General features: G+C 43.8%; 1 protein-coding gene across 1 annotated transcript in view; it reads left to right on the plus strand.

The window, feature by feature from the left end:
• The window catches only part of CCNL1 (cyclin L1), a 91,770-nt gene that overhangs the window by 11,281 nt on the left and 53,757 nt on the right, over positions 1-26,732 (plus strand). Inside the window, exons 4-5 of the mRNA XM_075340703.1 lie at positions 15,670-15,790; positions 24,162-24,226. Coding sequence (XP_075196818.1) covers positions 15,670-15,790; positions 24,162-24,226 — 186 coding nt within the window. The remainder of the gene's footprint in view (positions 1-15,669; positions 15,791-24,161; positions 24,227-26,732) is intronic.

The raw sequence follows: 26,732 nt of genomic DNA on the forward strand, positions 1-26,732 counted from the left end.
ATCACTCCCTGACGAAGCGTGGTTACATTATATTTCCTCGTGAAACGTACGTTGGAGTCTGTTTCGGGGTGTATTCCCCTCCTCATCTATTCTTCCTGCCTGCCGTTGTGTTCCCTGCGTTACACCAGCATTGTACGGTATGTAGTGGGTCCTCTCCTGCATGTGCTCAGTATTGCTGCATTGAGTCCCAGGCACATGATTCTTATAGCATACTGACGTCTGGAGATAGGTGTAAGTGGTGACTATCAGTGCAGCGTTCTGTGTACGATGCGGGTGGGACCTCTGCATGACTGTCTGCACCATTAATATAATCTAATATTGGGACCCCCTTAATGAGGTGTGCGGTTGCTCTCTTTTGGATTTGTACTAACATTGCTGTACCAAGACTGGGTAACTACCATGCACACCCTCCTATAACCCGGTTGGTCAGTATGTTGTGCAGTCTTTGATCGGAGCGTCATGCGCAACCTTCTTTGATATAGTTATACACGTCTATTTTCTGACATATTGACAACCCTTGCTGGTGAGAATTTGGGCCTTTGAGTCCCTTTTTAGCAAGCTGTGCATGGGCTCTGCTTCGGCACCTGCTGACACTGCTCCACCGACTGATCTTGTTTTTTGAATGGGTTACATTAACCAGGACATTCTGATCTTGACTGATCAATGTGGGTGGTAGTATGTGCAATGGACTTATTGAGCTCTTCGCACAATCCTCAGTGGGGAAATTGCTCTTTATTCTTCTGCATGTGGTGTAATTACTCTTTTAACGTAGGAACACGTGGATATTTTCATGTAAAATAATTTTTCATGTTATTGATACGTATTATACATTTTGAGATTGGCAGGATTAATTTGTGCCCCTTTTTTAACACCCTTCCTCTCGGCCATTTAAATTGTTGTTATTTATTGATCTAGATACGGTTATATGTATTTTGTACTTATTTAACAAAAGTATCACTAAAATTAAGCACATGAAATGTGAAATGAAAATAAAATACATATTTTTTGAAGCAAGTTACTCATTTTCCTCCTGTTTTATATTGCTATCTGAGTAGCTCTGCACAGTGTGTGATATCCCCGGTGGGATTCACACATCTGTGCTTTTTGATAAGTGTTGGATCCTATGTATTTAGGAAAGAAGTATATAGGCTACACCGGTGTCATGCTTTCTTAAACGCTGAGGATAGCTCTTTGAGAGGCCCAAGCTTTTCTTCAATCTAGATTTGTTTTACACATCTGCAAATCGCGGTGTGGGAAGTGACTGGCCCAAGGTCTCCGACCTTAACTCGACAGCCTCATATCTTCCAAGAGACCCCTGTCCAGTCTGTACTAACACCGTGGTTAGCAGAAATGCAAAACCAGTCTGAGGAAGCTCAATCTGTTCAGAAATTGATGAATCCTGCTCATTTTATTGGTTGCCAAGAGTGGGGCTTTTGGCAGGCACTCTGGCATGACACCCTTTTTCCTGACCTATCTAGACCTTTTTTTTTCTGAGCTGAACAGCACACCTACGTTGAAACATGGCATGATTAAATGTGCACCTTCATTGAGGAGTGGGCAGTATCTGACTTATCAGTTTATTGTGCATTCTCTGCAGATGTTTTGCCAATTTATTTTTAGATGTACGATGTTAAGTCATAACTTTGATCTTATGTGCTTTTGTACAAATCCTTACTAGGGCCACATTTACATAAGTGAATAAATACATGAACCATGTTGCCTTATGTCTATTAGATGCCTGTATTGACTTTACATTTTTTTCCCCTTGCAACCGACTATACAGCAACCAGCTACATTTACCAATGCCTGGGTGATGTGGAGTGGTACATTGAGATGAAGCTGTCGTCTTGGCAACAGTGAGTGAAGTGTCGAAAATCCCCATGGAGAAGCCAGTGCTCTGAGAATAGGTCACTGGAATCGGGGACTCACAGGTTGGCCACTGGTGAACCATTCGGACAACTCCTGTATCATGTTAAGCCTTTTTCTTTGCTGTCCAAGTTTGATTTAACTGACTGTTAATATTTGCTACATTTCCAAAGCAATATTTAGACTATAATTTCTTGCTGATCTAGCAGTTATATAACATGACAGAAATTAGAATTTGCTGAAATAATATATTTAGTTTTATTAAGATAAACACGCAACACATACCCCCAACACTAACCAAAACAAATGTTTCACATTGAAGCAATCATTAACCTGATTGTGACCGTCATATTTCATAGTGGACACAGTGTGATATTTCCTTGAACTCTGTTGAACACTTCCTGAATGTTTTGTTTGCAGGTTGCACGTGGCACATTTGAGAACTGAATGTGGAATTCTGCCGAGAAAATCTGCAGTATTTGGGCTCGTACGGACAACTGTATTTTCAGTCCGAGCGCTATCCATCAAAGTATCAGGCTGCACTCTGACCCATGTTATTCAGTGAGGCAGAGTACAGGTTTTTGTTGTTTTTTTTTTTACCCCCAAATCTAAGTGGTCTGGTGTTAAAAATTGCAGCATACACGAGTTGCCTCCATGAATCTGACTGCACTCAGCTGTTCAAGTCTATGGGTCCGTGAAAAAAAAATCATTTTCATGGACTGAGAGAATGGAGAATTTTTTTTTTTTTTTTTTTTTTTTTTTTTTAATCCCTTCTGATAAACACAGATCCCACTTGATCATACATTGATCAAACTCAGGTCAGCGTCTGATTAGCTTAATTGGACTATTTTTCTCAGAAAAAATACGGTCGTCTGACGCTGGCCTAAATCAGTATAATCTGTGATTTCTCCATTTATATGCAGAAATAATTATGCAAATTTTGGGGCATGCTGTGGATTTTGGTTACAAAACAGCAGATAACACATTTTGGTTTAAGACTATTTCCAAAGTGGAAATTTGCTCCCATACATGAAGCCAAGGCTTTTGTGCACCTGTGCATATTAAATGTTTTTGTTTGTTTTATAGTGCCATAATAATATGGCTGCTGTAGAGATGCTTGGGATTCCTACTACATGTACGCGTGTGTCCAGTTTCATGCAGTACCTTAGTAATTTCTCTGTTGGATTCCACTAGAAAATTGGCAGCTTGCTCCATCAGAGGCATTTCCCCTCAGGCTGGAGTCACACTTGCATATGACTCGCACGAGTGAATTGTGAGAAAATCTCGCATTACACATGGCCCCATGTTGGACAATGCTGCAACTCAGCTCTGCGTGTTTTTCCTGAGCCCTAAATGGACTGAGGAAAAAATCACAACATGCTGCAATTCTCTGCGAGAGCTGTGTCACTCACACCCGTTCAAGTGTATGGATGCGAGAGAAACATCGGACTGCACTCGGATAGTATCCAAGTTCAATGCGATATACGCACAGGCTGACAATGGAGATGGGGAGGATTAACCCCTCCCTCTTCTTCGCAGCGCCCGCCCTCAGCTTCGTAGCTGTGACCCGATCGCAAGAACACATGACACTCGGCTCACGCTCGCAGCAGAGCCTGAGTCGGGGGCATTAGCATATCACAACTGTTGCTCTCGCATTGGATGCCATACGCTAATGTGACTGCAGCCTAAGCTAGATTACCACGTCCATGTCTCATGTGTGTATGAACATCAATAAGGGAAAATTTTCAACTACACTCCTACATGGACCGCTATGGATCAGGTATTTACCCATGGAGGAAAACCCAGTCCAAAGTATCAAGGAGTCCATTTGGAATAGGCATATCGAAAAAAGTGGTAGACAGGTTCCAAAATAAGGTGATGACAATTCAAAACCTCTATTCTGCCAAGTTAAAATTCAATGCTTCAACTTGCTACAGATCTTTTTCAAGCATGCGCTTTAAGACCTATGGCAGGTCTAAATGTTGCATTTTACTCTCGTATGTCTGAGTTCTGATCAGGAGACCAGAGTCCAGTTGAAGTGTCTCAGTCCATAAGACACAAATGTATGAATGTCATTAAAAACATTGCCTGTGGTGAAAATAATCAGCTTTTTCCAATAAAAAAAAATCCCAGCATGTTCAAGCTTGATCCACTATTTGGATTGCACTCGGACATGCAAGTCTGATGATTTCCACACTCTCATAGACTGCACTCAGTGCACATCTGAATACAGGCTGATTTCCTTGCACTGACGCAATAGAGAAGATGAAGAGATTTCTCTTCACAGTGTGTTTCAATTCTCTCATCTGAGAGAATCTAATCACACTATGCGGACACTCAGATCAAACTGATCAGTCTCATTAGCATAATCCATCCATAATTTCGGATGAGAGAATCTACGGCTGTCTGCCCTTATGACTACACTTGGGTGCTAGGAGATACAAACATATAATATTTTCCCCTGTTATCAGTAATTATTATACATAAATGCTATATAATCCATAAAACTAATAAAGCGAATTGGTCACCAGGTTTTTACTACCACATCTGAGAGCAGCATAATGTAGAGACAGAGCCCCTGATTCCAGTGATGTCAGAGTTGTTTGCTGTCATTTTGATTAAAATCAATATTTTCATCGGCTGCAGATCTAGCAGTTACAGAGCTCATAAATATACTGGACTACCTGGCAGCACACCAAGTAGTCCTCTAATGATAATATCCTGCTGCTTAAACAGTGATTTTTATCAAAGCTACATTAATCAGCCCAGTAAGTAACACATCGCTGGAATCTGGATCGCTGCTCTCAGATTAGGTGTTAAATACCTGGTGAAAGACTCTTTGTTATACATGAGGAACATGAATGCAGCCTGGCTGCTATGTCATGTCATGTTAGTCAGCCTCTAGCAGCATTGTCACTTGCTGCTAAATTGATGCCAATTACTTAATTAGCCTTCATCCTAAAAAATTTGTACTAGGTATCTTTATAATGTTTTGCACTCTGAGTTACTGTGCGTGCTACAAGTTCAGTCTTATTAAAGGTGAGACAAAAGAAAACAGCAGCACTCAAAGTGCGCAGATACATGCAAACATATGTTAATATATTATCTTGGCTCTGAGTGCTGCTGTATCCTTATGTTTTTGTTTCATGTATTGTAGCTGGCACCTGTTCACACTTTCTGTCTTTGGAGATGCAGGGGATTTTTTTTAGTGTTCCTTATGAAAGGTGAGCTCTCACATCAGGTGAAGGATCAGGGCCTCTTGGCATTAAACTTTGCACATGAAGATGTGAATTGTTATCTATTACTGCTAGGCTGGGGCCACATAGGCTCCCTGATGGGTACTATTGTCCGCCATGTCCATTTTTGTAGGCCCTAAAGATTGAAAAAGAAGTTGGAAATTGCACAACACTATGTATGTATACATATGTATCTATATGTGTGTGTAATATATATATATATATATATATATATGTTACTATAGACATTGAATAATTCAGATTTCAGGCAGTTGCTAGTTGTAAACATTTAAATTCTATTCCGTGTAATATGCTTTTTATCTTTGCTCCATTTAGTAGGTCTTTCATTCCTGCTTCGTGCAGATCCTGATGGGGCAGGGACTTAAAACCCCAAAATGAGAATGCACCTTAGCAGTAGGCATAACGGTGCCTCTTGTAAAAGAAAGCTGCACAGAAATATACATATGTATTGAAAATCGTATAGTGGATTATTAGTCCTCTACATTGAGGGGTGATCGCTGTTGGTCATGTAGGAGCTCTTATAAATAGGGCTTACTTTTAAGCTTTAGTCTACCATGTGTTTGCCACTTGGCGTAATGGCTCAGTGCACCTGATATCATAAGATGTTTTCCTTAACTAGGGCAAGTTTTTTTAGTGACTAGTCCACCTTAATGTGTAACATAACTTTTCATAAATCAAAAGCACACATGAAAATCGGCCACTGTGTAATATATCTTAGGCTATGTTCACACTTCCGTTATTTTGCACCAGTCACAATCACTTGTGACTGATGCAACGGATGCGTTACAGATATTGGCACAACTGATGTGACTGATGCCGCAAAAAAAACGATCCTTTTGTTTTTTTTTTACTGTTTTACCGACGGCCGGCTTTTGTGAATGATCAGCAGCTGATTGGCCGGCTATGAACGATCAGTCACAACCGGCTGCCAGGCGAACAGCTGATGGCTCACAAAAGCCGGCGGCCAGGCGATCAGTTGATCGTTCCGGCCGCTGGAACTGAATTTACAGTCATGTTTTTTTTTATTGTGCGCATGCTCACAGTAAAAAAAATCCGCCACACAAACAAAACCCTGTTACATTCAGCGTTGCTCCCTCCTCACTGTCAGTAAATGACTGATCCGTCACGCGGTGGATGCAACACAAGACCATCAGTCACAATCCGTCGCTAATAGAAGCCTATGGGGAAAATAACGGATTCCTGCAAAATATTTTGCAGGATGCCATAATTCCTCAAGGCGACGGATTGTGACTGATGCAAAACAATGGAAGTGTGAACTTGGCCTTATTAGACAAACTAGGAGATGGGTGGCAGCTGTTACTGAGGAGACTATGGATAGAAGTAGGAAAAGGAGCAGGAACTCTGCCTATAGCTCCACCCTCTGCACCTATAGCTCCTCCCTTTTTTAACTAGAGAGTCTCCTTAGTAACCGCTGCCATCTCCTATCTCAGTAATGGGAAAGTCCTCACTGAATACAGATTTTACCTCAGAATTGAGTTTTGATAATGACTGATCAATTCTGGCAGTGAAAGAAGCAAATTTGTCTGATAAAATATGACAGAGTTGCTTATTTTCATGTCGACTATTAATTTATAAATGAAAACGATGGTTATACTTTAAGGTACAGGTCAGGAACTGCAGCTTCATTGCATTGTCTCAGATTACAGACTGCTGACTCCTATCAGAGGCTCAGGCTGTTATAAGGAAGCGATCATCAGGATATATCCTATTGTGTTACTTGTACTTGTATTTAAAAAAAAACAAACTTTTTTTTTTTTTCCTTCCCATATCACAATCTTCATTAAAGAGGACCTTTCACTGGGTTTTCTAATTTAATCTGAGTGACTCCTTAAATTTAAAGGTGTGTTTTTATTTATCTATTTATTTTCCCACCACTGCGGCGTGTACCAGAGAACTCCGTGGGCGGGGCAATTTTTTGATTGGCCAATGTCAGTGGTGAAACCGCAAATACCCACAGAGACGTTGTGTAGTATACACCCAGTTGGTAGAGGGAAAAATTAGCTTTTTGTTTTACTAAGGAGAGGGTCTGCATAATTGTTTGGAACAGAAGAAAAAAACTGTTCCAGAATTGTGGAGCATCTCTATTTGGAGGAAGTAGCCTTGCAATTTACACACTGGCCACTGGGGCTTTTTTAGACTCATTTTTATTGTCTTTTAACACTAGAACTACTGAGGTAGTCATTTTGACTACTTTGCACCTTGTATTTCTATATAGGTGTCACGAGTCCAGTAGTTCTAGTGTTAAAGAATCTTGCTGCAAATGCCTCCTTTATCAGAGACCGGATTACAGTGACAGGCATCTCCACAGCTGATAACGCAGGATCCTCTAATCCAAGTAGGCAATGTCACAGCTTTCCCTCCTCACCCCTACCTGCTTATTAGGTGCTTCTAAACAGAAGTCAGAGTTGGACGCTGCTCATTATGGTTAATGTGCATGTGGCTTTCTTGAAACAGGAAGTTAAATAGTGGCTAGTGTGAGAAATTGCTAGATTTCTGGGGGTTTTTTTTACGGTTAATTAAGATAGAGACATGGGGAATAAAAAACATGTTTTGTAAATTGAATCTGTCAGCAGGTTATTCTTATGTAAACTAAGGCTATGTCCGCACATCTGCGTTCTGGCTTGACAACTAAACTGCAGCATTTTGACTAATGTAAACACTGCATATGCCAATGTATGTAAAGCGCTGTGGAATTAATAGCGCTATATAAATGAATAAAATTATTATTATATGCGTTTTTGCCGCATTTTAAACAGTGCGTTTTGAAATTGAGAAGTCAATGAGTGGAAAATGCAACCAAAACGCAGTTAAGAAGTGACATGCTAACGATTTTGACAAATATTTGTCAAACAAAACGCTGCCTAAAAAAGCAACGTGTGGATAGTATTTCTGATTTCTCATAGACCTTGCTGGGGAAGCACAACGCATGCATTTTGTCATTGACGCTGCAGTTTAAAAAGCAAGAAAAAAAGCACACGTGCGGACAGGGCCTAAGAACAGAATGATGTAGGAACAGAGACCTCTGTTCTCTGCTGTAGATGTAGCCATGGTCAGAATGCTGACCTGAGTATAACCTGCCCACTCCCCTGACTGGCAGCCTCCTGTTTACACTTGCAGCACTGTATTGAAACTACAACACACTGTGTACTAATCCCTGGAGTTAGGATCTCTTGCAATTTTTATGCTGCTCTCAGATTAAAGGGTACTTTACACGCTGCGACATCGCTAGCGATCTCGTTAACGATGTGACACGCCAGATCGCAGATGCGATCTGCCGAGATCACACATAGTTCGATATAATAGCGCCGGTCACATTTGCGATCTCGGCAGATCGCATCTGCGATCTGGTGTGCCACATCGCTAACTAGATCGCTAGCGATGTCGCAGCGTGTAAAGCACTCTTAACTAGAAAAAAATCTCCTGACAGATTCCCTTTTAAGCAATAGCTAATTTTCTGCTTATGCCTTTTGCTTTATGGCCCCTTGCATATTAGACTGTTAGCTAAACAGGATCAGCCAATGTTCTATGTATAGGGTGGTTTCTGACTTCACCTTGGTAGATGATGGCAGAGAAGGTTCTGGCACAATCTGTTCCCGATGGTTGATCCTTTTTTTGTTTGTTTTTTCTTTTTTTTTTTTCTTTGGGAGATAAGCCCCCAAAGCGTCCTGGTATCTCCAGGATCTACCCCCTAGAGAACAGAGGAGCGCTCTGCTGATTGCTACTCTAAGGCCCTGTGCCCACGCTGCGTATTTTGAAATGGATTTTGACGCAGAATTTCAGACATCTGCAGCAAAATCTGCTTGTCCATTGTGAAGCCAGCCAAGTCTGAGGTTGAAGTGCTGTGCCAACGTTGAGCATTTTTCCCTTGCGTATTTGGTGCAGGTTTCTTTTTCTGCACCAAATACGCAAGGGAAAAATAAGCAACGTGGGCACGGCACTTCTGAACTCTCATAGATGGCTTCACAATGGACATGCAGATTTTGCTGCAAATTTCTGAAAATACGCGTCAAAACTACACAGCGTGGGCACTGGGCCTGATCTATTGTGTGTGTGGGGGCAGATTGGCTTCTCTATATAAGCATAACCCTTATAGGAACTCAACAGATGGGGATATAGTGGTTATTATGAGCTGCAAGTCAGTAAACACCGGTAAGAAATTAATTGTTATACATCCTGAGCCAAGAGAGCTGCAGTTCAGAAAACCCTTTGTTGATGTAGATTACAGGGTAACTTGATTATACGTCACAATAAAGATGTTATTACCTCTGCTACCACTCCAGCGTTTGTTTTTTTTTACATCAGCACTGTAGTGGCTCTTTAAATGTAAGCCCACTGCCCTGATCTTAGACTATGTGCATGCATTGCATTTTTGATACGTTTTTGCTTGCAGATATATCACAAAACGAAGCAAATCCTGATGCCAGCAAAGTAAGTCAATGAGAAACCTGAAGTGTAGTTCACACGTTTAGGATATTCTCCTTGCATATTTGGTGCAGAAAATAATCTGCAGCATGTCAATTCTTTCTGCGTTTTTGGCAATGGTTTTCACCAATTGACTGCAAAGGAAAAATGTATCAGAAATCTCAGCAAAACGCACAGTTTTGCCACTGCGTTTTTACCAGTCGCTGTCTTCATTCTTTTTCGGGGCTGCTCCAGTCCCTTTAACATCTTGTGCTTGTAGCTTTTGACTGGCTGGAAATCGGAAGTTCCATCACAAGCTCCCACTGCCTCTCTAGACAAGCCAGAACCCAGAGACTTGTACTGAGTTGTGACCTCCGGCACACTCCATGAAATACTGGAGCAGCTGGCAGGTCACAGATTGACGGAAACTAATGCTGGAGAAAGAGGAAGACACTGGAGAGTAAGTTTAAGACCAGGGGCTGGGGACTTACTTTTAAAACACCACTCCCGTGCGAAAAAAAAAATATATATATATTAAGAAAAATGCTGCAGTGGTGCTTTCACATCCTGCTCCTCTGAATATGGTGAATTGCAGAATGACGCCATGTTTGTTACATGTATAAACGCACATGCAGCATAAGAATATGATTTAATGAGAGAACGTCTTAAAGTAACACAGAGATGATGGTTAAGACAGATCCTTCTCTTAAATAACTGGTCAAGGATGATGGTCTAGTTACAGAGAAATTTTGTGCAGTTTCATTGTACAGAGTAGTTTCACTTTCCATGCACAAGTTTCTCATTCTGTCTTTAATAGTAGTTATTTTAGGCTCTACCATTCACTTTTATACATAGAAGTGTTAAGTTACTGACGACTTGATATTCTAGTTGGCTGCTAGATTGTCATTAAAACACCTGACCGACCATCCTGAATCATTTTTCATTTCCTTTATGTAGGTTTTTTGGTGACGGACCACCTGAACATAGGGCTGTAGACTCGGGAAGCCAAGGTTCAGGTTCTCTGGCACCTTTTATAATTGTCCACTAATTAGTAAACACAAATTTACTGTAGTAAAATAGCTTCTGTATGTTAATAAATAGGAACCTTAGGGTGCTTTCACACTACTTTGGTCTCCTCGTTCAGTGGTCCCATCGGGGCTTCTGTCCAAACTCCTTGCAAAACTGGATTTGGACGTATGTGCCAACGGGGCCTCTAACTATAATGGTGCAGACGGAGCCACTGTGTGCTCTGTTGTGCATGATTTTGGGGGGGTATATGCCTATTAGAGGCGGAGACCCAGACATAGACTGCGTCCTGAAAATAATGCTCAACCGAGCACACGGTGACTCAGTCTGCACCATTATGGCCAGTGACCCTGTCGGCACATACATCTGAATCTTGTTTTGTGGGGTTTTCGGATGGAAGCCCCGATGGGACCACTGAATGGGGAGAGGAACACAGTGTGAAAGCGGCCTTAGGGTGATAGAACATAAAACATATTTCTATTAACATTTCTAAGCCTGTCCAATTAAGTTATATTGAAATAGAATTTATTTTAAGTCAAATTGGTGCATTTCTACTGACGCCACTTAAAACTAGCTCTGGTGTCACAACTACCATGCCACATCCCTGCAGGAACATCACTTTTATGAAAATCTTGAAATACTGACTTGCATCTTACGGTAATTCTTTTTTTTATGTCTCTTCTAGCTCAAACTCAATAGTTTTCTATGGTGTGACTGTCTTAAAGAACCCCATGTGTAATCTTTGACAGCAATCTATTTAAAGGAAATGTGTCATCAGAAAACATTCTCTTTATTTTTTCTTATTACTAATAAAAAAAAACTGAAATTTTGCAGCTTTCACACATATTAAGGGCCATTTACACGCTGCAACATCGCTAACGATATATTGTTGAGGTCACGGTGTTTGTGACGCATATCCGGCGTCGTTGGAGACATCGCAGCGTGTAACACCTATGTGTGTCCTTAAACGATCACAAAAGAGACAAAAATCGTTGGTCTGTGACAGTTCGTTCATTTACCAAAAAATTGTTTTCTGGTCAGTAGCGAGGTTGTTTGTCGTTCCTGCGGCATCACACATCGCTACGTGTGACACCGCAGGAACGAGGAACAACCTTGTACTTGCGGCTGCCCACAATGAAGAAGGAAGGAGGTGGGCGGGATGTTCGTCCCGCTCATCTCCACCCCTCCACTTCTATTGGACGGCTGCCGTGTGACGCCGCACGAACAGCCCCCTTAGAAAGGCGGTTCGCGCCGGCCAAAGCGAAGTCGCAGGGAAGGTAAGTCCATGTGATGGGGTTAAGCGAGGTTGTGCGGCACGGGCAGCGATTTGCCCGTGACGTACAACAGACGGGGGCGGGTACGCACTCTAGCGTGATCGCAGCGTGTGAAGTACCCTTTAGGCTCAATCTTTTTACCCTGTAGAAATCTCTATTTAGTAAACTCGCTATCATCAGATTCTGTGAAAGACATGTCTTATACAATGTCAGTCTCTACCCCCTCTTTTTTGCACAATGACCTCTACCAGTCACAGGGCAGGCCTGAAAAACTTATATTTTAATCAGTACAAAATAAAAGGGGATTGAACAGCGAGTTTTATAGTAAAACTGAACAAGAAAAAACATTTGATGGTTAAATATTGATGAGAAGTCAGCAACATATTTGTTTGGTGTTAAAAGTAATTCTTGTAAGGATGTTTTCCCACCACCTATCAGTGTGGACACAAAATATAGACTTCCTTGGTTTCAACTGTGCGGAACTTGGATCACCAGAGATTCTATAATCACTTAGTTTGGTCCATTTCATTGACCATTGTGCAATGTTTACACTAAAGTATGGCTGTCTGAAACTGCCCTAATGGAGGAAGCGATTACAATAGTTCTTTCCACTGTGGCTAAATAGGAAGGCAATTTTGTCTCCTGCAGCTATACTTAACATGTAAGTAAATGGGTATTGTTCTAGGAAGAACTTTCCTAAGTGATGCCTCACATTATATTATGGGAATTCCCATGGTCTTGTTTATTTTATTTATTATGCATGGCTTGTATAGCACCATCATATTCTGCATCACTTTTGATATTATCACTGTCCTAATTAGGGCTTACAATCAAAATTCTAAATCCGTATGTGTTTGGAGTGCGGAAGAAACACACGCAAATAGAGAGATGACATGCAAACTTGCAGATGTATTTGAACCCAGGACCACCCTGTGCTGTAAAGCAGCAGTACTAACCACTGAGCCACCCTGCTGCCCTGGTCATCTCTGGAAATCCTGCACGCCAAGTAGTTTCTGAAAGGTCGGGTGATCGGCACACTACAGCTCTCCTTATGGAATCGGCAGGAACAGTCAATAAACCTTTCAGTGCAAAAAGTCACTAGCAGTAGTCAGTTCGCCTGTCTGACAGCAACACGTTTTTTGCGTGTTTAATAAATTGCGGTGAGACATTATAACTGCACCTTTTTAGACAGGTTTATTATGCAAGTGTATTGTGCATGATACAAAGCTCCTCTGCAGTGTGTGCAAGAATTATATTTAATGCTTAAATAAGATTGAACCCTATGGAATAAAGCTCCATTTATATCATTACACAGTATAGGACAGAGCATGTAACTTTGGACTTTCTTTGCTTCCCTTCATTGAGCTATTATCCTTAGGGCTAAGCCACACGGCGAGAAAAACAGTGCGAGTGGAGTGCGATAAAACATCGCATTCCCCTCGGACCAATTCTAGCCTGTGTGTCAGCACACATGGGCGATTATTTTCTCAGCCCTAATCAGACTGAGAAAACAATCGCAGCATGCTGCGATTGTAAGCTGAGTCTCTTTCTCTCGCACCCATTCAAGTGAATGGGGCGAGAGAAAAATCGCACTGCACTCGCGGTACACCGGTGTACTGCTAGTGCAGTGCGAGAATGGCTATAGCCGGCTATGCAGGAGAGAGGGAGAGAAATCCCTCCCTCCCCTCCTGAGTGCCGGCCCGCCCCCCGCAGCTGAGGTCTGCTCGCACGAACGGACCTCAGTTGCAAAGACACAGGCATGACACTCGGCTCTGCTGTACTGCCAGCACGAGCCGAGTCTCATGCAAGTGGATCGCAGTAGTGCCCGTGTGGCCCCAGCCTTATTGTTACACACTAAATAAATCACAGTGCACTTGCTAAGTGCCACGGAGCGCTGTAGCTGTCCTTTTAGGCTACTTTCACACATCCAGTTTGAGCAGTGCGGCTCAATCCGGCTGTGAAAACTATGCAACGGATGCGGCGAAAACACCGCATCCTTTGCATAAGTTTTTACATGCGGCCCGTCCGTTTTTTTCCGGTTGCGGCATGCTACTGAGCATGCGCAGTGGAAAAAACCGCATGCGGCGACCGGATGCGTTTTTTTCCGCATCGCGCCGCATCCGGCCTCCATAGGTATGCATTGAAAAATGCGCCGCAGCGGCCGGATGCGGCGCGATGCGGTGTTTTTTGCCGGAGCAAAAAACGTTGCAGGGGACGTTCGATCCGGCCGCCGCATTGGCTAAATCTGCCGCATGCGGCCAAAACCGGACCGAACGCAAGCCCCTGCGGCACAATACGGCACGAATGTAAGTCTATGCAAAAAAAAACCGCCACCGGCGTTACAAAAGCCGGTGGCGGTTTTTCTGCAGAACGCCGTATTGTGCCGCAGAGCAAAAATCCGGATGTGTGAAAGCACCCTAACTAAATAAATCTCACTTGGAAAGAAAACACAAGTGACATTTGCCTAATGCAAGGAACCCTTCACCTTTTTTGTATGGTCTCTTTCTGTTTTTGTTATTAAATCCATAAATGTTAAGTCATGTACAACTACTCTCTGTATGTCATCAAAGTCTCTACTATCCAAGCGCTTAGATCCCTGCTCTATAATATACAGATTTTTTTTTCCCGTCTCCCCTCCGCTGTAAAGTGTTTCCTATCCACCTTCAGAAAATGTTCTTGCACACGTGTATCCAATCCCATTTTTAGTCATAAACCTATGTCCCCACTAAATGTAATTAAAGATGTCATTATTGTGCAGTTCCTTCAGATGTGACTAAGTTTCCTGATGCATGTTTTCACTGAAATAGAAAATGTGTGTAAATGCTCTATGGGTCACACAGAGATCTCATTGAGAATCTGCATCCAGAGGTTATTAGAATGAAAGGGGCATTATCAGTATGAGACATGTAAAGACGGACAGTCTGCTGTCCTGATCTACAAGTCTCAGAATGGTAATCCCCTTTCCACTTAAAATAATCTTTGGAGGCAGATTCTCTGAGAGATCCGTGTCCAGCCTATAGATCTTAACAGCTCATTTGCATATTAAGAAGAATGTTGGTTTCTCTGGAATAAGACATTGAATCACACAGATCAAGGTATTTTATTAAGCTTCTTATGACCTACATGCCCATATTCTACTGACAGAATCCTTGTAATTATATCACTATGGTATTTTACGGTAAATTATACTGTGTAGATTCATTATAGCTGTAAAGATGGTCTTACCATCCAGATAAATGTTGGAACACCATCTTAATGTGTTTGCCAATTTTGTCGTGATGGCAAATACCAATCCAGAGGCTAGGAAAAGGTTTGGGTAGGTTGTTGTATAGAAAAACACCTCCTTTAGTTCCCAGAGACTGTTTCTCCTTTTCCCAGTGTGATCACATACCAAACCGGGGGATTGGAAGGAGCAGCCTTGACTGAACCAGCCTACTAACAGTATGGCCACAGTTTGGTTTTTTTATTGTTTTACTGAAGTGTGAATAGTTCCTAGACACCATTCATTTGTCACTTTTTCCTATGTATATATTAGTGATTTTACATATTTTCTGACCCTTTTTGTTGTGCAGTTACTAAACCACCTGAATGTAGAAGTATTAGCGACTACTTAATCCTTAGGAGATGCTGCTGTATCTCAGCGTTCATCTATCAAGAGTCACTTAAATTAAACTTGGACAGCATATAGTTAAAGTCTGTGACATGCCTGCAGGAAGCCAAAACTTTGGTTTCTGTTGCCGTTTAGTCAGTTGAAAGGGAGAAAAAAAATTCAAAACATTTTCTGTTTTCAAAGCGATTATTGATTTTTATTTCCCATAAATTAGGACTCCAAGTCCACTGATACTTGATCAAAGCTACATAAACACCAAAAATCAAGTAATCAAGGCAGAAAGAAGAGTGTTAAAAGAGCTGGGATTTTGTGTTCACGTGAAACATCCTCACAAGGTGAGCAAGAATATGGAGAATCATGGACTACACAAACTATTCAAGCCAATTTCATACTGACATTAGTGGGAACATGCAGTATGAATCGGACACTGGTTAACATTATTACAGCCATGTATGTTTTACTTGAAACTCTGCAGCATTTTGGAAAGAACATACGTTTAAAAAACAGCAGGAACCTGAAACTCGCTGACTAGCCTGACACTTTTCCCTGGGCCTATTCTTTTTAACCCAATTCATTAAGTTTAACACTGTTTTTTTTTCCTTTGAGGCTTAAGTAGTATACCCTGCCTTATTTTGCTGTGGCTTTGATTTTTTGGTTACTCCACCAAGGTTCCCCTAGACTGATGGGAAAATACCAACGTGTGTGCATAGCAAGAGATTTGTCGGTTTAGGTGGACTAAGGCTTAGAAAAGCCTTCGGAGAATTGTCAGGCTGGTTATCCAAAATATAAAGTCCTCGTTCAGCCCTTTAAAAGTATGTATTTTTTTTTTTATTGTGAAATGTTCCAGCGCTTGAGTAAAATACACACAGCTGTAGTAACACAGTGTCCATGTTGACTAGATTCAGAAGCATGAATCTCGTGAAAAATTTTCTGTTAATGTGAAATTAAAAAATGCAGTTAAATGGCTTTCATTTCAGGACAGATTGTTTCTTTATATCCATATGGGATTTCTTCAGCGCTCTATTGGGAGACCCAGACAATTGGGTGTATAGCTACTGCCTCCGGAGGTCACACAAAGTATTACACTAAAAAGTGTAAGGCCCCTCCCCTTCTGGCTATACACCCCCCGTGGGATCACGGGCTTACTCAGTTTTAGCTTTGTGTGCGAAGGAGGTCATACATCCACGCATAGCTCCACATTGTATAGTCAGCAGTAGCTGCTGACTATCTCGGATGGAAGAAAAGAGGACACATATAGTGTCCCCAGCATGCTCCCTTCTCACCAGATGGTGTTGCAAGGTTGAGGTACCTATTGCTGGTACAGAGGCCGGAGCCCCACATGCTGTTTTCCTTCCACATCCCCTTGGAGGGCCCTGTGGAAGTGGGATCTGTCGGCCTCCAAGCCCTGAGGCCGGGCTCCATCCACAGACCCAGAAGAACCTGATGGATGTGGAGCACGAGTACTATCAGGGACAAGGCCCTGCATCGGTCAGGTACTCGGTGTCTCCGGCAAGCACAGCACGCTCCGGGCTTGCTGGGCGTTATAGTGCGCCGGGGACATTAGTGATGGGCTTATGTTGCTGCAGCCATGGCTGAGCGACGGGTCATGTTTAGGAACTTGCGCCGACCGCTCATACGGCGGCGGCGCTGATGTGACTTGTAGTGCGCCGGGGACTTGGCGCCGACCGCGCTTTTACGGCGGGGGCGCCTGTAACTTTAGTCCCCGGCTTCTGAGGCCTGGCACCGCTTCGTTCCCGCCCCCAGCCCTGCCAGTCAGAGGAGGGGCGGGACGCTGTACAGATCTCAGCGCAGGGAGCTGGAGTCTGCTTTGCATTCTCCAGCCCCCTCTCACTGAACACAGTGAGATGCCGGGTTCCCGCTCTTGGCTGGGGCTCGCCCACGGCCCGCCCCTCTGCACAGGACGTGGAAGAGAAGCCGGCAGCCATTATGGTTTCCACTCTGGGAGAACGGAACCAGGCACAGGTTTTTGAGCGACCTCATACTCGCGCTGGGCGGGCGATAGGCAGTACTGGTCCCACTAATACTGAAGTGGGCTTTTGAACTGTGTGCGGATATGCGATGCAGCACTGTACTGTCGCTATTCTGGGCATACTCTCCTAGATGGCTAGACAAGTGTTCAATGATTAGTCTGCAGTGTTTGTTGGCAGATTTGGCAACAGCAAAGTGCCAAGGCACAAGCTTTCATTGCCGCTTCGTTTGCAGGTGCTGCAATTGGGTTTATTGTCATGCTATACATGCACTATATGTCGTTTTTCTTGGCTAATGCACCTAGTTAAACAGACAATAGCAGCAGTAAGGCAAGGCTGCCAAGGCACGGGCTCTCAATGCTGCTTGATTTGCTTGTACTGCAGTGTTTTTCTGTCATGCTTGTCTGCTATACATTTCCTGTATGTCGCTATCCTTGCCTCATGCTCCTAGTTAACTAGACAACAGCAGCAGTAGAGCAGTGGTGCCAAGGCACCAGCTTGCAAGGCTGCTGCATTTGCATGTGCTGGCAGTGTTTACTGTCATGTTTGTATGCGATACATTCACTGTATGTCGCTATCCTTGTCTCATACTCCTAGATATATAGACAATAGCAGCAGAAGGCCTAATGTGCTAAGCCACAAGTTTCAATGCTGCGTGTACTACATGTGCTGAAGTGTTTACTTGTACTTCAGGCTTGTATGCGATACATTCACTGTATGTCGCTATCCTTGTCTCATACTCCTAGATATATAGACAATAGCAGCAGAAGAGCTAATGTGCCAAGCCACAAGTTTTCAATGCTGCGGGTACTACAGGTGCTGAAGTGTTTACTTGTACTTCGTGCTTGAATGCTATACATTCACTGTATGTCGCTATCCTTGTCTCAAGCTCCTGGATAAATAGACAACAGCAGCAGAAGAGCTAATGTGCCAAGCCACAAGTTTTCAATGCTGCGTGTACTACATGAGCTGAAGTGTTTATTTGTACTTCATGCTTGTATGATTATTTACTGTACGGTCGCTATCCTAGGCTATGCACTTAGATAGCTAGACAACAACAGCAGAAAAAGAAAAGGCCAATGAGGACTTTATATGTTGCTTGTACTGCATGTAATACGAGTCTAGGACCCCAGTGCGGGCAATTGCTTGACCGGGGTTTTCGGCTATATGTGGTTAAAAGAACCACCTGTGCTTCCTGTCCAGAGACAGGGACGAAATTGCAGTTTCTTTCCGCTGTTATATTGGCTGTGACTATGGCTGACATCTTACAGTCTGGCAGCCCACGCAGACCTTGGGCAATATAGTTGCAATGCCCCTGGCCACCATGATTTGAGGAGCAGCTCAAGGCTCCAGGGTGGTTTTCACGCGTCCCAGGGGGCAGGCTCCGACACGGACGTCAGTTCAAGAGGGCCTAAGCAGGCTCGCTGGGAATAGCCCTCGACTCCATCAGTGAAAGAGTCAGCTTCACAGCAGGGGAGATCTCTTTTCTAATATCGCAAGCAATTGCGTACTCGTCTGGCCCTCTGATCCTAGAGATGCAGTCCAGAAACGCAACGCTTTTCACGATAAGCGTTCTCCGACCGTATTAATGAGACACTCTCCTCCCTGATTGGACAAGCGCTAGCCCAGGTCCAAATGTGGATCTCCCGATCTCCAGGCTTGCAGCTGGATCTATAGTTGTAGTGGTGGATGGGGCTTCACGTCAAAATGCCATTGACAGATAGATAGGTTCTGGCCGCAATCTGTCTATGAAGCTATCGGCAGGTCGGTTGCTCCGGCAGTCGCAGCCGTGAAGGCACTCCAAGCTATTTCAGATAGTGTTGCGCAGAGGGACGCTGTCACCGGTACATCTCGGTCTCAGCAGCGTCTGTAATCTCGCAATCGCCGCATGGCGAACCATGCTGTTAAGGCTGTCCGAGACTCTACGAGCCGGACGGCGGTGGCATCGGCCATCTCCGTATTTTTTACGCAGAGCCTAGTGGTTAACAGATTGGATCAGATGCTTCTTCCAACAAAGTGCTTAACCAGGTTGCCTTTATCTAGTGATAGTCTGTTGGTAAGGGTTGAATGAATTCATTCAACTGTCCAAAACGACTCAAAAGGCCCAGAAGGGCATAGATTCCTAGCAGGCTCAAGTACGCCCGGGGAAGGCAGCCGGAGGAATCGCTACCAAAGCGTTTTTTTCTCATAATTTTCAGCCTTCTCACTCCGCAACCGCGGGGAGCAGACTCCCCCGCTTTAGCGACATTTACCTACCACAGGTCAAAGGCCGGTGAGAGAGAGTCAGTTTGTCTCAAACTACCTCTCCGACCGAGCCGAGGCTCTTCTGCAGGCAGGACGAGTGGTAATCCCTGTTCCTCTTCAGGAACCAGTTACGCCTTTTGCTTCGACCTGGTCGTGGTGCCAAGATAGGACGGCTCCTTCCGTCCCGTTCTGGAATTTAAACTGCTTAACAAGCACGTGACAACCAGGCGGTTCCGGAGGGAATCACTCCGCTCCGTCATTGCCTCACTGTCTCAAAGAGTTTTTCCTAACATCCATAGACATTAGGATGCTTATCTCCACGTGCCGATTGCTCCAAGGCACCGGCGTTGGCTACGGGCATATTTCGTTTTGTAGCCCTACCCTTCGGCTGGCGACAGCCCCACGGGTTTTTCACCAAGTTCATGGCAGCAGTGGGAGCAGTCCCGCGCTCTTACGGTCACTCTGTGATCCCTTTCTTGGACAATCTACTTGTCAAGGCACTCTCTTTTAGAAGCATGCCAACACAACCTGAACATGGCGCTGGACCCTTCCCAGAGTTTCGGGGAGGTCTTTGACTTCTAAGTTGAACCCAATCGCTGGCATATCTTGGCATAGAGTTTTCACACTCTCTCAGTGATAGTGAATTCCGCTGGACAAACAGCGTTCACTACAGACGAGGGTGCAGTCTCTCCTTCAAGGAGGCGCCTCATCCAGAGGCGAGCCTTTTCACGCAGTTTCATCTGCGTCCGCATCATTAGAAGATTCCTCGCTAAGGGGAAGGAAGTCGATGTTCCTACACAGTAACGTCCCCCTTTCACAGACGGTCAAAGACCGTCTTCAGAGGAGTCCACTCTTCAACTCAGTGGTCTAGAGCTCTGGGCAGTGTATCTTGCACTGCAAGCTTTCCTGCAGTGGCTGGAATGCAATCAGAACCGAATTCAGTCGGACTATCCACAGCGGTGGCGTACACATTCCGGACGTACAACACTAGGAAGCAAGTCTTCCTCAGTCGCGAGGACGTGGACGCAGGGGAATGGGACCTGCTCCCGTTTGGCTTCAAGAAATCGGTAGCCGCGGGATGAGGACGGACGTCGACATCATGGCGTCTCGGCAACTACAAGGTCTCGATTTTCATGGCGGGAGCTCTGGCGACAGGCGCCTTGGCTCAAGATTGGTCGCAGTTCCAGCTTCCGATTGCTGCCGCACTATTCTCGTCGCCCCAGACTGGCCGAGGAGGTTGTGGTACCGAGATCTGTGGCATCTCACCGTCAGTCGACTGTGAGCATTACGTCAGGGTCACAATGAGACGGGCTCGCCAGCCGCGGTTTGCCAAGATATTCCACAACTCGTGGAAGATATTCTTATCTTGGTGTTTTGCTCAGGGAGTGTATCCCTGGCCATCGGCTTTGCCTACTTTGCCTGCCCTCCTGCACTCTGGTCGGGAAAACGGTTGGTCGCTCGGCTCCCTTTAAGGGCAAGTCTCGGCACTATCCGTGTTGTTTCAGAAGCGTCTAGCACGTCTTCCTAAGGTGCGCACGTGGCTACAGGGAGTGTCATATTGTGCCCCCGTACGAGCGGCCGTTAGATCCATGGGATCTGAACGAGGTACTCGTTGCTCTCCAGAAGCCGCCTTTCGAGCCTCTGATGGGAGTTTCCCCTTTCTCGCCTGTCACAGAAAGTGGCTTTTCTAGGGCGATCACGTTTCTTCGGCGAGTGTATGAGCTGGCAGCTCTGTCATATCAGGCTCCCTTCCTGGTGTTTCACCAGGACTAGGTAGTGTTGCGCTCCATTCAGGAGTTTCTCCCTAAGGTAGTATCCGCGTTTCAGCTTAATCAGGATATATCATTACCTTCATTTTGTCCTCATCCGACTCACCGGTTTGAAACGGGTTTACATTTGTTAGATCTGGTCAGAGGACTCAGAATCTACTTTTCCCGCACAGCGCCTATGCGCTGATCTGATGCACTGTTTGTCCTTGTCGCTGGTACGCGCAAGGGATTGCAGGCTTCTAAAGCCAACATGGCTCGATGGCTCAAAGAACCAATTCTTGAAGCCTACCGTTCTGCTGAGCTTCCGGTTCCATCAGGGCTGAAGGCCCATTCAACCAGAGCCGTGGGTGTGTCCTGGGCATTACGCCACCAGGCTACGGCTCAACAGGTGTGCCAGGCAGCTACCTGGTCGAGTCTGCACATTTTCACCAAACATTATCAGGTGCATACCTATGCTTCGGCGGATGCCGGCCTAGGTAGAAGAGTACTGCAGGCGGCAGTGGCCTCCCCGTAGGGGAGCGCTGTCTTGCAGCCCTATCAAGAGGTATTTATTTACCCACCCAGGGACAGCTTTTGAACGTCCCAATTGTCTGGGTCTCCCAATAGAGCGCTGAAGAAGAAGGGAATTTTGTACTTACCGTAAATTCCTTTTCTTCTAGCTCTTATTGGGAGACCCAGCACCCGCCCTGTTGTCCTTCGGGATTCTTGGTTTGTTGCGGGTACACATGTTATTCATGTTGAACGGTTTGCAGTTCTCCGATGTTATTCGGAGTGAATTTGTTTAAACCAGTTATTGGCTTTCCTCCTTCTTGCTTTGGCACTAAAACTGAGTAAGCCCGTGATCCCACGGGGGGTGTATAGCCAGAAGGGGAGGGGCCTTACACTTTTTAGTGTAATACTTTGTGTGACCTCCGGAGGCAGTAGCTATACACCCAATTGTCTGGGTCTCCCAATAAGAGCTAGAAGAAAAGGAATTTACGGTAAGTACAAAATTCCCTTCTTTTCACCGTGAAATATGTTGCAGTATAATTCTCAACAAATAGCATTAAGATTTTTTTTGTTTGCAGGTTTACTGCACCTTTGCAATGCATTGATTTCATTCAGTACGGCAGATTTTGGCAGCCCCATGTGCACATAGCCTTCCTTTTTTTGTTTCTTCTCTAGTGTTTACGTTATGAATTGTAGACTTTTTTAAATGTTAGTACCAACATAATTGAAGAGGGATATACGTGGAATATACGATTTAGCAATACATTAGATGTAGTCCTTTTTAATATTGGGGCATGTTTTCAATACTATATTATAAACATACATGTTACTTCATTGCGTTTCAAGACTTGACCACTTTCTGTTGTGGCAGATAAATGCATCCACTTAAAGGCAGCCAATCACCAGGATTTTTGTATATAAGCTAAAGCCAGTGCTATACTGGCACTATCAGGCAGATTCTATACATACCTGTAGTGGGCAGCTCGGATGTTTAGGTTTTCAAATCCAAAAAAGTAAAGTTTATAACATTAGCTGCTTGTTTAGTGACAGCTGCACTGGAGCAGATCATATATTCATACTTATCCCCTCCCGCTGTTAGAATTAGTATTATACAAACAATTCACTTTGTTGCAGGACCTGTAAGGTCATACCCATGTGACCAGAAGGGGTTGGGCCTCGGCCAACAAAGCTGGATACCATCATGGGTATGACCTCACACAGGTCCTTCCTAGTGAAAAGTTAAGTCGATAGAATTAGCATAAGTATTATACAAACAGGGGGAGGGGATAACTATGAATATATTATCTGCTCCTCAGCTGCTGTCACTCAACAAGAAGCTCATTTATAAACTTCCTTTTTTGGATTTCAAAACCTAAACATCCGAGCCGACCACTACAGGTATGTAGAGAATCAGCCTGATAGTGCCAGTATAGCACTGGCTTTAGGTTATATACAAAAATCCTGGTGATTGGTTCCCAGTAAGGGCTTATTCACTCACCCCCATAATATCTAAAGCCTTATTCCAGCTCCCATATAAGTGAATGGCATCTTTACAGAACCTTAACGATATGTATGCATGCTGATTTTTTGTTGCAGAAATTTTTTTGCACCTTGTGGTAGAAAAACGCACCAAAAAGCGCATGCAGTTTATGGTGCGTTTTTGTACCATGTGATTTTTAGTGAAATCATTGGCTGGAAGGACTAAAATGCAGGGGAAAAAAAATCACCAACAATTGACATGCGGCTTTTTTCTGAACCCAAAACTGCAAGGAAAAAAGAAGCAACATGTGCAAAGCACTTCAGAATTTTCATTGACTTTGATGGCATAATGATAAACCTGCAGATTTGGGCAACAAACTGTACCAAAAAAACACACAAAAAACTCTCCGTGCGCAAAAGGCCTTATAAGTGTTCTGATCTGTTGGGTGAACGACCTATTGACATATTAAGAATTTAATGAGGATTCTCCATCTAAACACTCAACAAATACAGTATCATTCTACCACAGAAGCATGTGGTTTTAGTACTATTCTATAGCTATACAGGGGAATATGTAGCGGTCTTCTTTTGGAGGTATATATTGGAAGCCCACCTTGTGCATCTCTCCAATGATGTGAACAAGGCCTTAGTTACATAGAGTTCAGATGTTAAGGTGCCCTTGGTTTTAATGTTTAATAGTGTGCTTTTTTTTTTTTTTTTTATTTCATCTCCTTTAGATCATAGTTATGTACCTTCAGGTCCTAGAATGTGAAAGGAATCAAACGCTTGTTCAGACTGCCTGGTAAGTTTTTTTAAATTTTTTTTAATGCTTTTTTTTCTGTTTTTTTGGGGGGGGGTTTCGTTTGTTTTTTTTTGTTTGCTCACTACCACTTAATGGTGGCAGAATTGAGTTAGTAGTATTGTCAGAGACCTAGACTGTAAATTATCTTAACATGTGTATGCATACATGAGTTTCTGCTTACTGTTATCATGGCATGAGCAAAAAAATGAATTGGAGATCTCTGTTTAACTTTGTTCTTTTTTCTACTCTTTGGTTAAAGGGTAGTCCATGATGGTAAGTCATAGAACTCTGCCCTCTGCACCACACCAACCTCCGGATGGCCTGATTGGCTGCCCCTCTCTCCAGCCAATGCAGTGCAAGCTCTCATCCGTGACTCACTGAAGTGGTCCATATCCATCTGGTCGCATCTTCTAGTTCTGTGCTGGTGTCCAAAGGATTTGTATATTTGCTTTCAGAACTCTTTATTTTAATGTGCTGTTCACAAAAGGGAAATGTTATGTTTCGTTTTACGCTTGCTCTCCATGCAGTTCTGTAATGTATCATTTAAACTCATCCTTTACATTGTTGGTATGCATTGGAGGTAATGCTAATATTCTAAATTGTAAGGTGAGTTATAAGCCAGTAATGATGCATTGGTAGTTTAATGGGATTTTATAAAGCTTCAACATAGTGTTGTAATGTTTTTCAATTTTCTACTATCATTTTTTTTTTATTTCTCACCACTTTACAAACACTCTCCATTTGCTGTCAGTAAATGAAAACTAAACCATACATGAATAAACGTGAACTTGTGATTGGTGGGTGGTACAGTAGATATATTGCTCTACTTAAAATACTATTTATCATGTTACCTTCCAATACATTTTCTAAAAAATACTATTAGATCTAAACCGATATTAAAATTGAGCAGCGTTTATCACTAGGGAGGAATGTGAATTACTAAATTATTGGAAAAACTAATTATTTGAGGTGTTCAACAAGCCAACTAGTTTTCTTGTCCTGCAAGTTGTGTAAAGGGCGCTTTACACGCTACAATATATCTTACGATGTGTCTGTGTGTGACAGCTATGTGCGATTGCGATTGAACGGTAAAATGTTCATCACATGCACGTTGTTCAATTCCTAAAAATTGAACGTCAGGTTGTTCTTCGTACCCGGAGTAGCACACATCGCAGTGTGTGACACCCCGGGAACGATGAACAGATCTTACCTACGTCCTGCGGCTCCCGCTGGCAATGCGGAAGGAAGGCGGTGGGCGGGATGTTTACGTTCCGCTCATCTCCGCCCCTCCGCCTCTATTGGCCGGCTGCCGCGTGACGTCGCTGTGACGCCGAACATCCCTCCCACTCCAGGAAGTGGATGTTCGCCGCCCACATTGAGGTCGTATGGAGGGGTAAGTACGTGTGACGGGGGTTATTCGTTTGTGCGACACGTTCAACAAATTGAACGTGCCACACATACGATGGGGGCGGGGTCACATCGCATACAATATCGTATGCTGGATCGTATGGTGTAAAGCAGGCTTTACACTCACAAATTGTAACACATCATTTTCCTAAGGCAATAGAACATGAGATTTTATTTGCTGCCTATAAAATAAAGAAATAAATATATATATTATGTAGACCAAACAGTGTAGACCAGCTCACTCGAGTGAATCATCTTGGACCTCAGCTGACCTGGTTAATTCCGTTGTGCCCGGATCAGGATTAGGAGTCCATCCATATAAATGTGAACAACGGCAGAGCAATGTCCAGCAATAACGTGAGCAATCCAGGATGCTGTTAAAAAATTCTTTCACTTTATTCATGAATCCATAAAAATACAATGGTCCAAGCGATCCAAAACAGCATTTAACGCAGGAAAATAGTGCAGATAAGACATATTATAATATATAACAATACATACAGCTCCTGTTATGTTTCACCGCTTTGTCGACTTCTTTAGGGGCTTCGTAGCTGTAGCACATATTTTCATTAAAATTGTTCAGTTCCAGAGCCCAAAAGCCTGTCTTGCTCATCTCCAAATAACATGCACAGCTCAAAGTGTATCTGGTGTCAAGATGCTAATTTTCTTTGTCGCTCCATTGGGAGACCCAGACAATTGAGACAATTGGGTGTATAGCTTCTGCCTCCGGAGGCCACACAAAGTATTACACTTAAAAGTATAAACCACTCCCCTCTGCTATACACCCTCCCGTGCATCACGGGCTCCTCAGTTTTCATGCTTTGTGCGAAGGAGGCTGACATCCACGCATAGCTCCACATCTTAGTCAGCAGCAGCTGCTGACTAGGTCGGATGGAAGAAAAGAGGGCCCATATAGGGCCCCCGGCATGCTCCCTTCTCACCCCACTTTGTCGGCGGTGCTGTTAGGGTTGAGGTACCCATTGCGGGTACATAGGCAGGAGCCACATGCTGTTTTCCTTCCCCATCCCTTAATGGGCTCTGGGTGAAGTGGGATCCTTATCGGTCTCCAGGCACTGGGACCCGTGCTCCCTCCGCAGCC

This window comes from Anomaloglossus baeobatrachus, chromosome 3, assembly GCF_048569485.1.
Source record: "Anomaloglossus baeobatrachus isolate aAnoBae1 chromosome 3, aAnoBae1.hap1, whole genome shotgun sequence".
NCBI classification, from domain to species: domain Eukaryota; kingdom Metazoa; phylum Chordata; class Amphibia; order Anura; family Aromobatidae; genus Anomaloglossus; species Anomaloglossus baeobatrachus.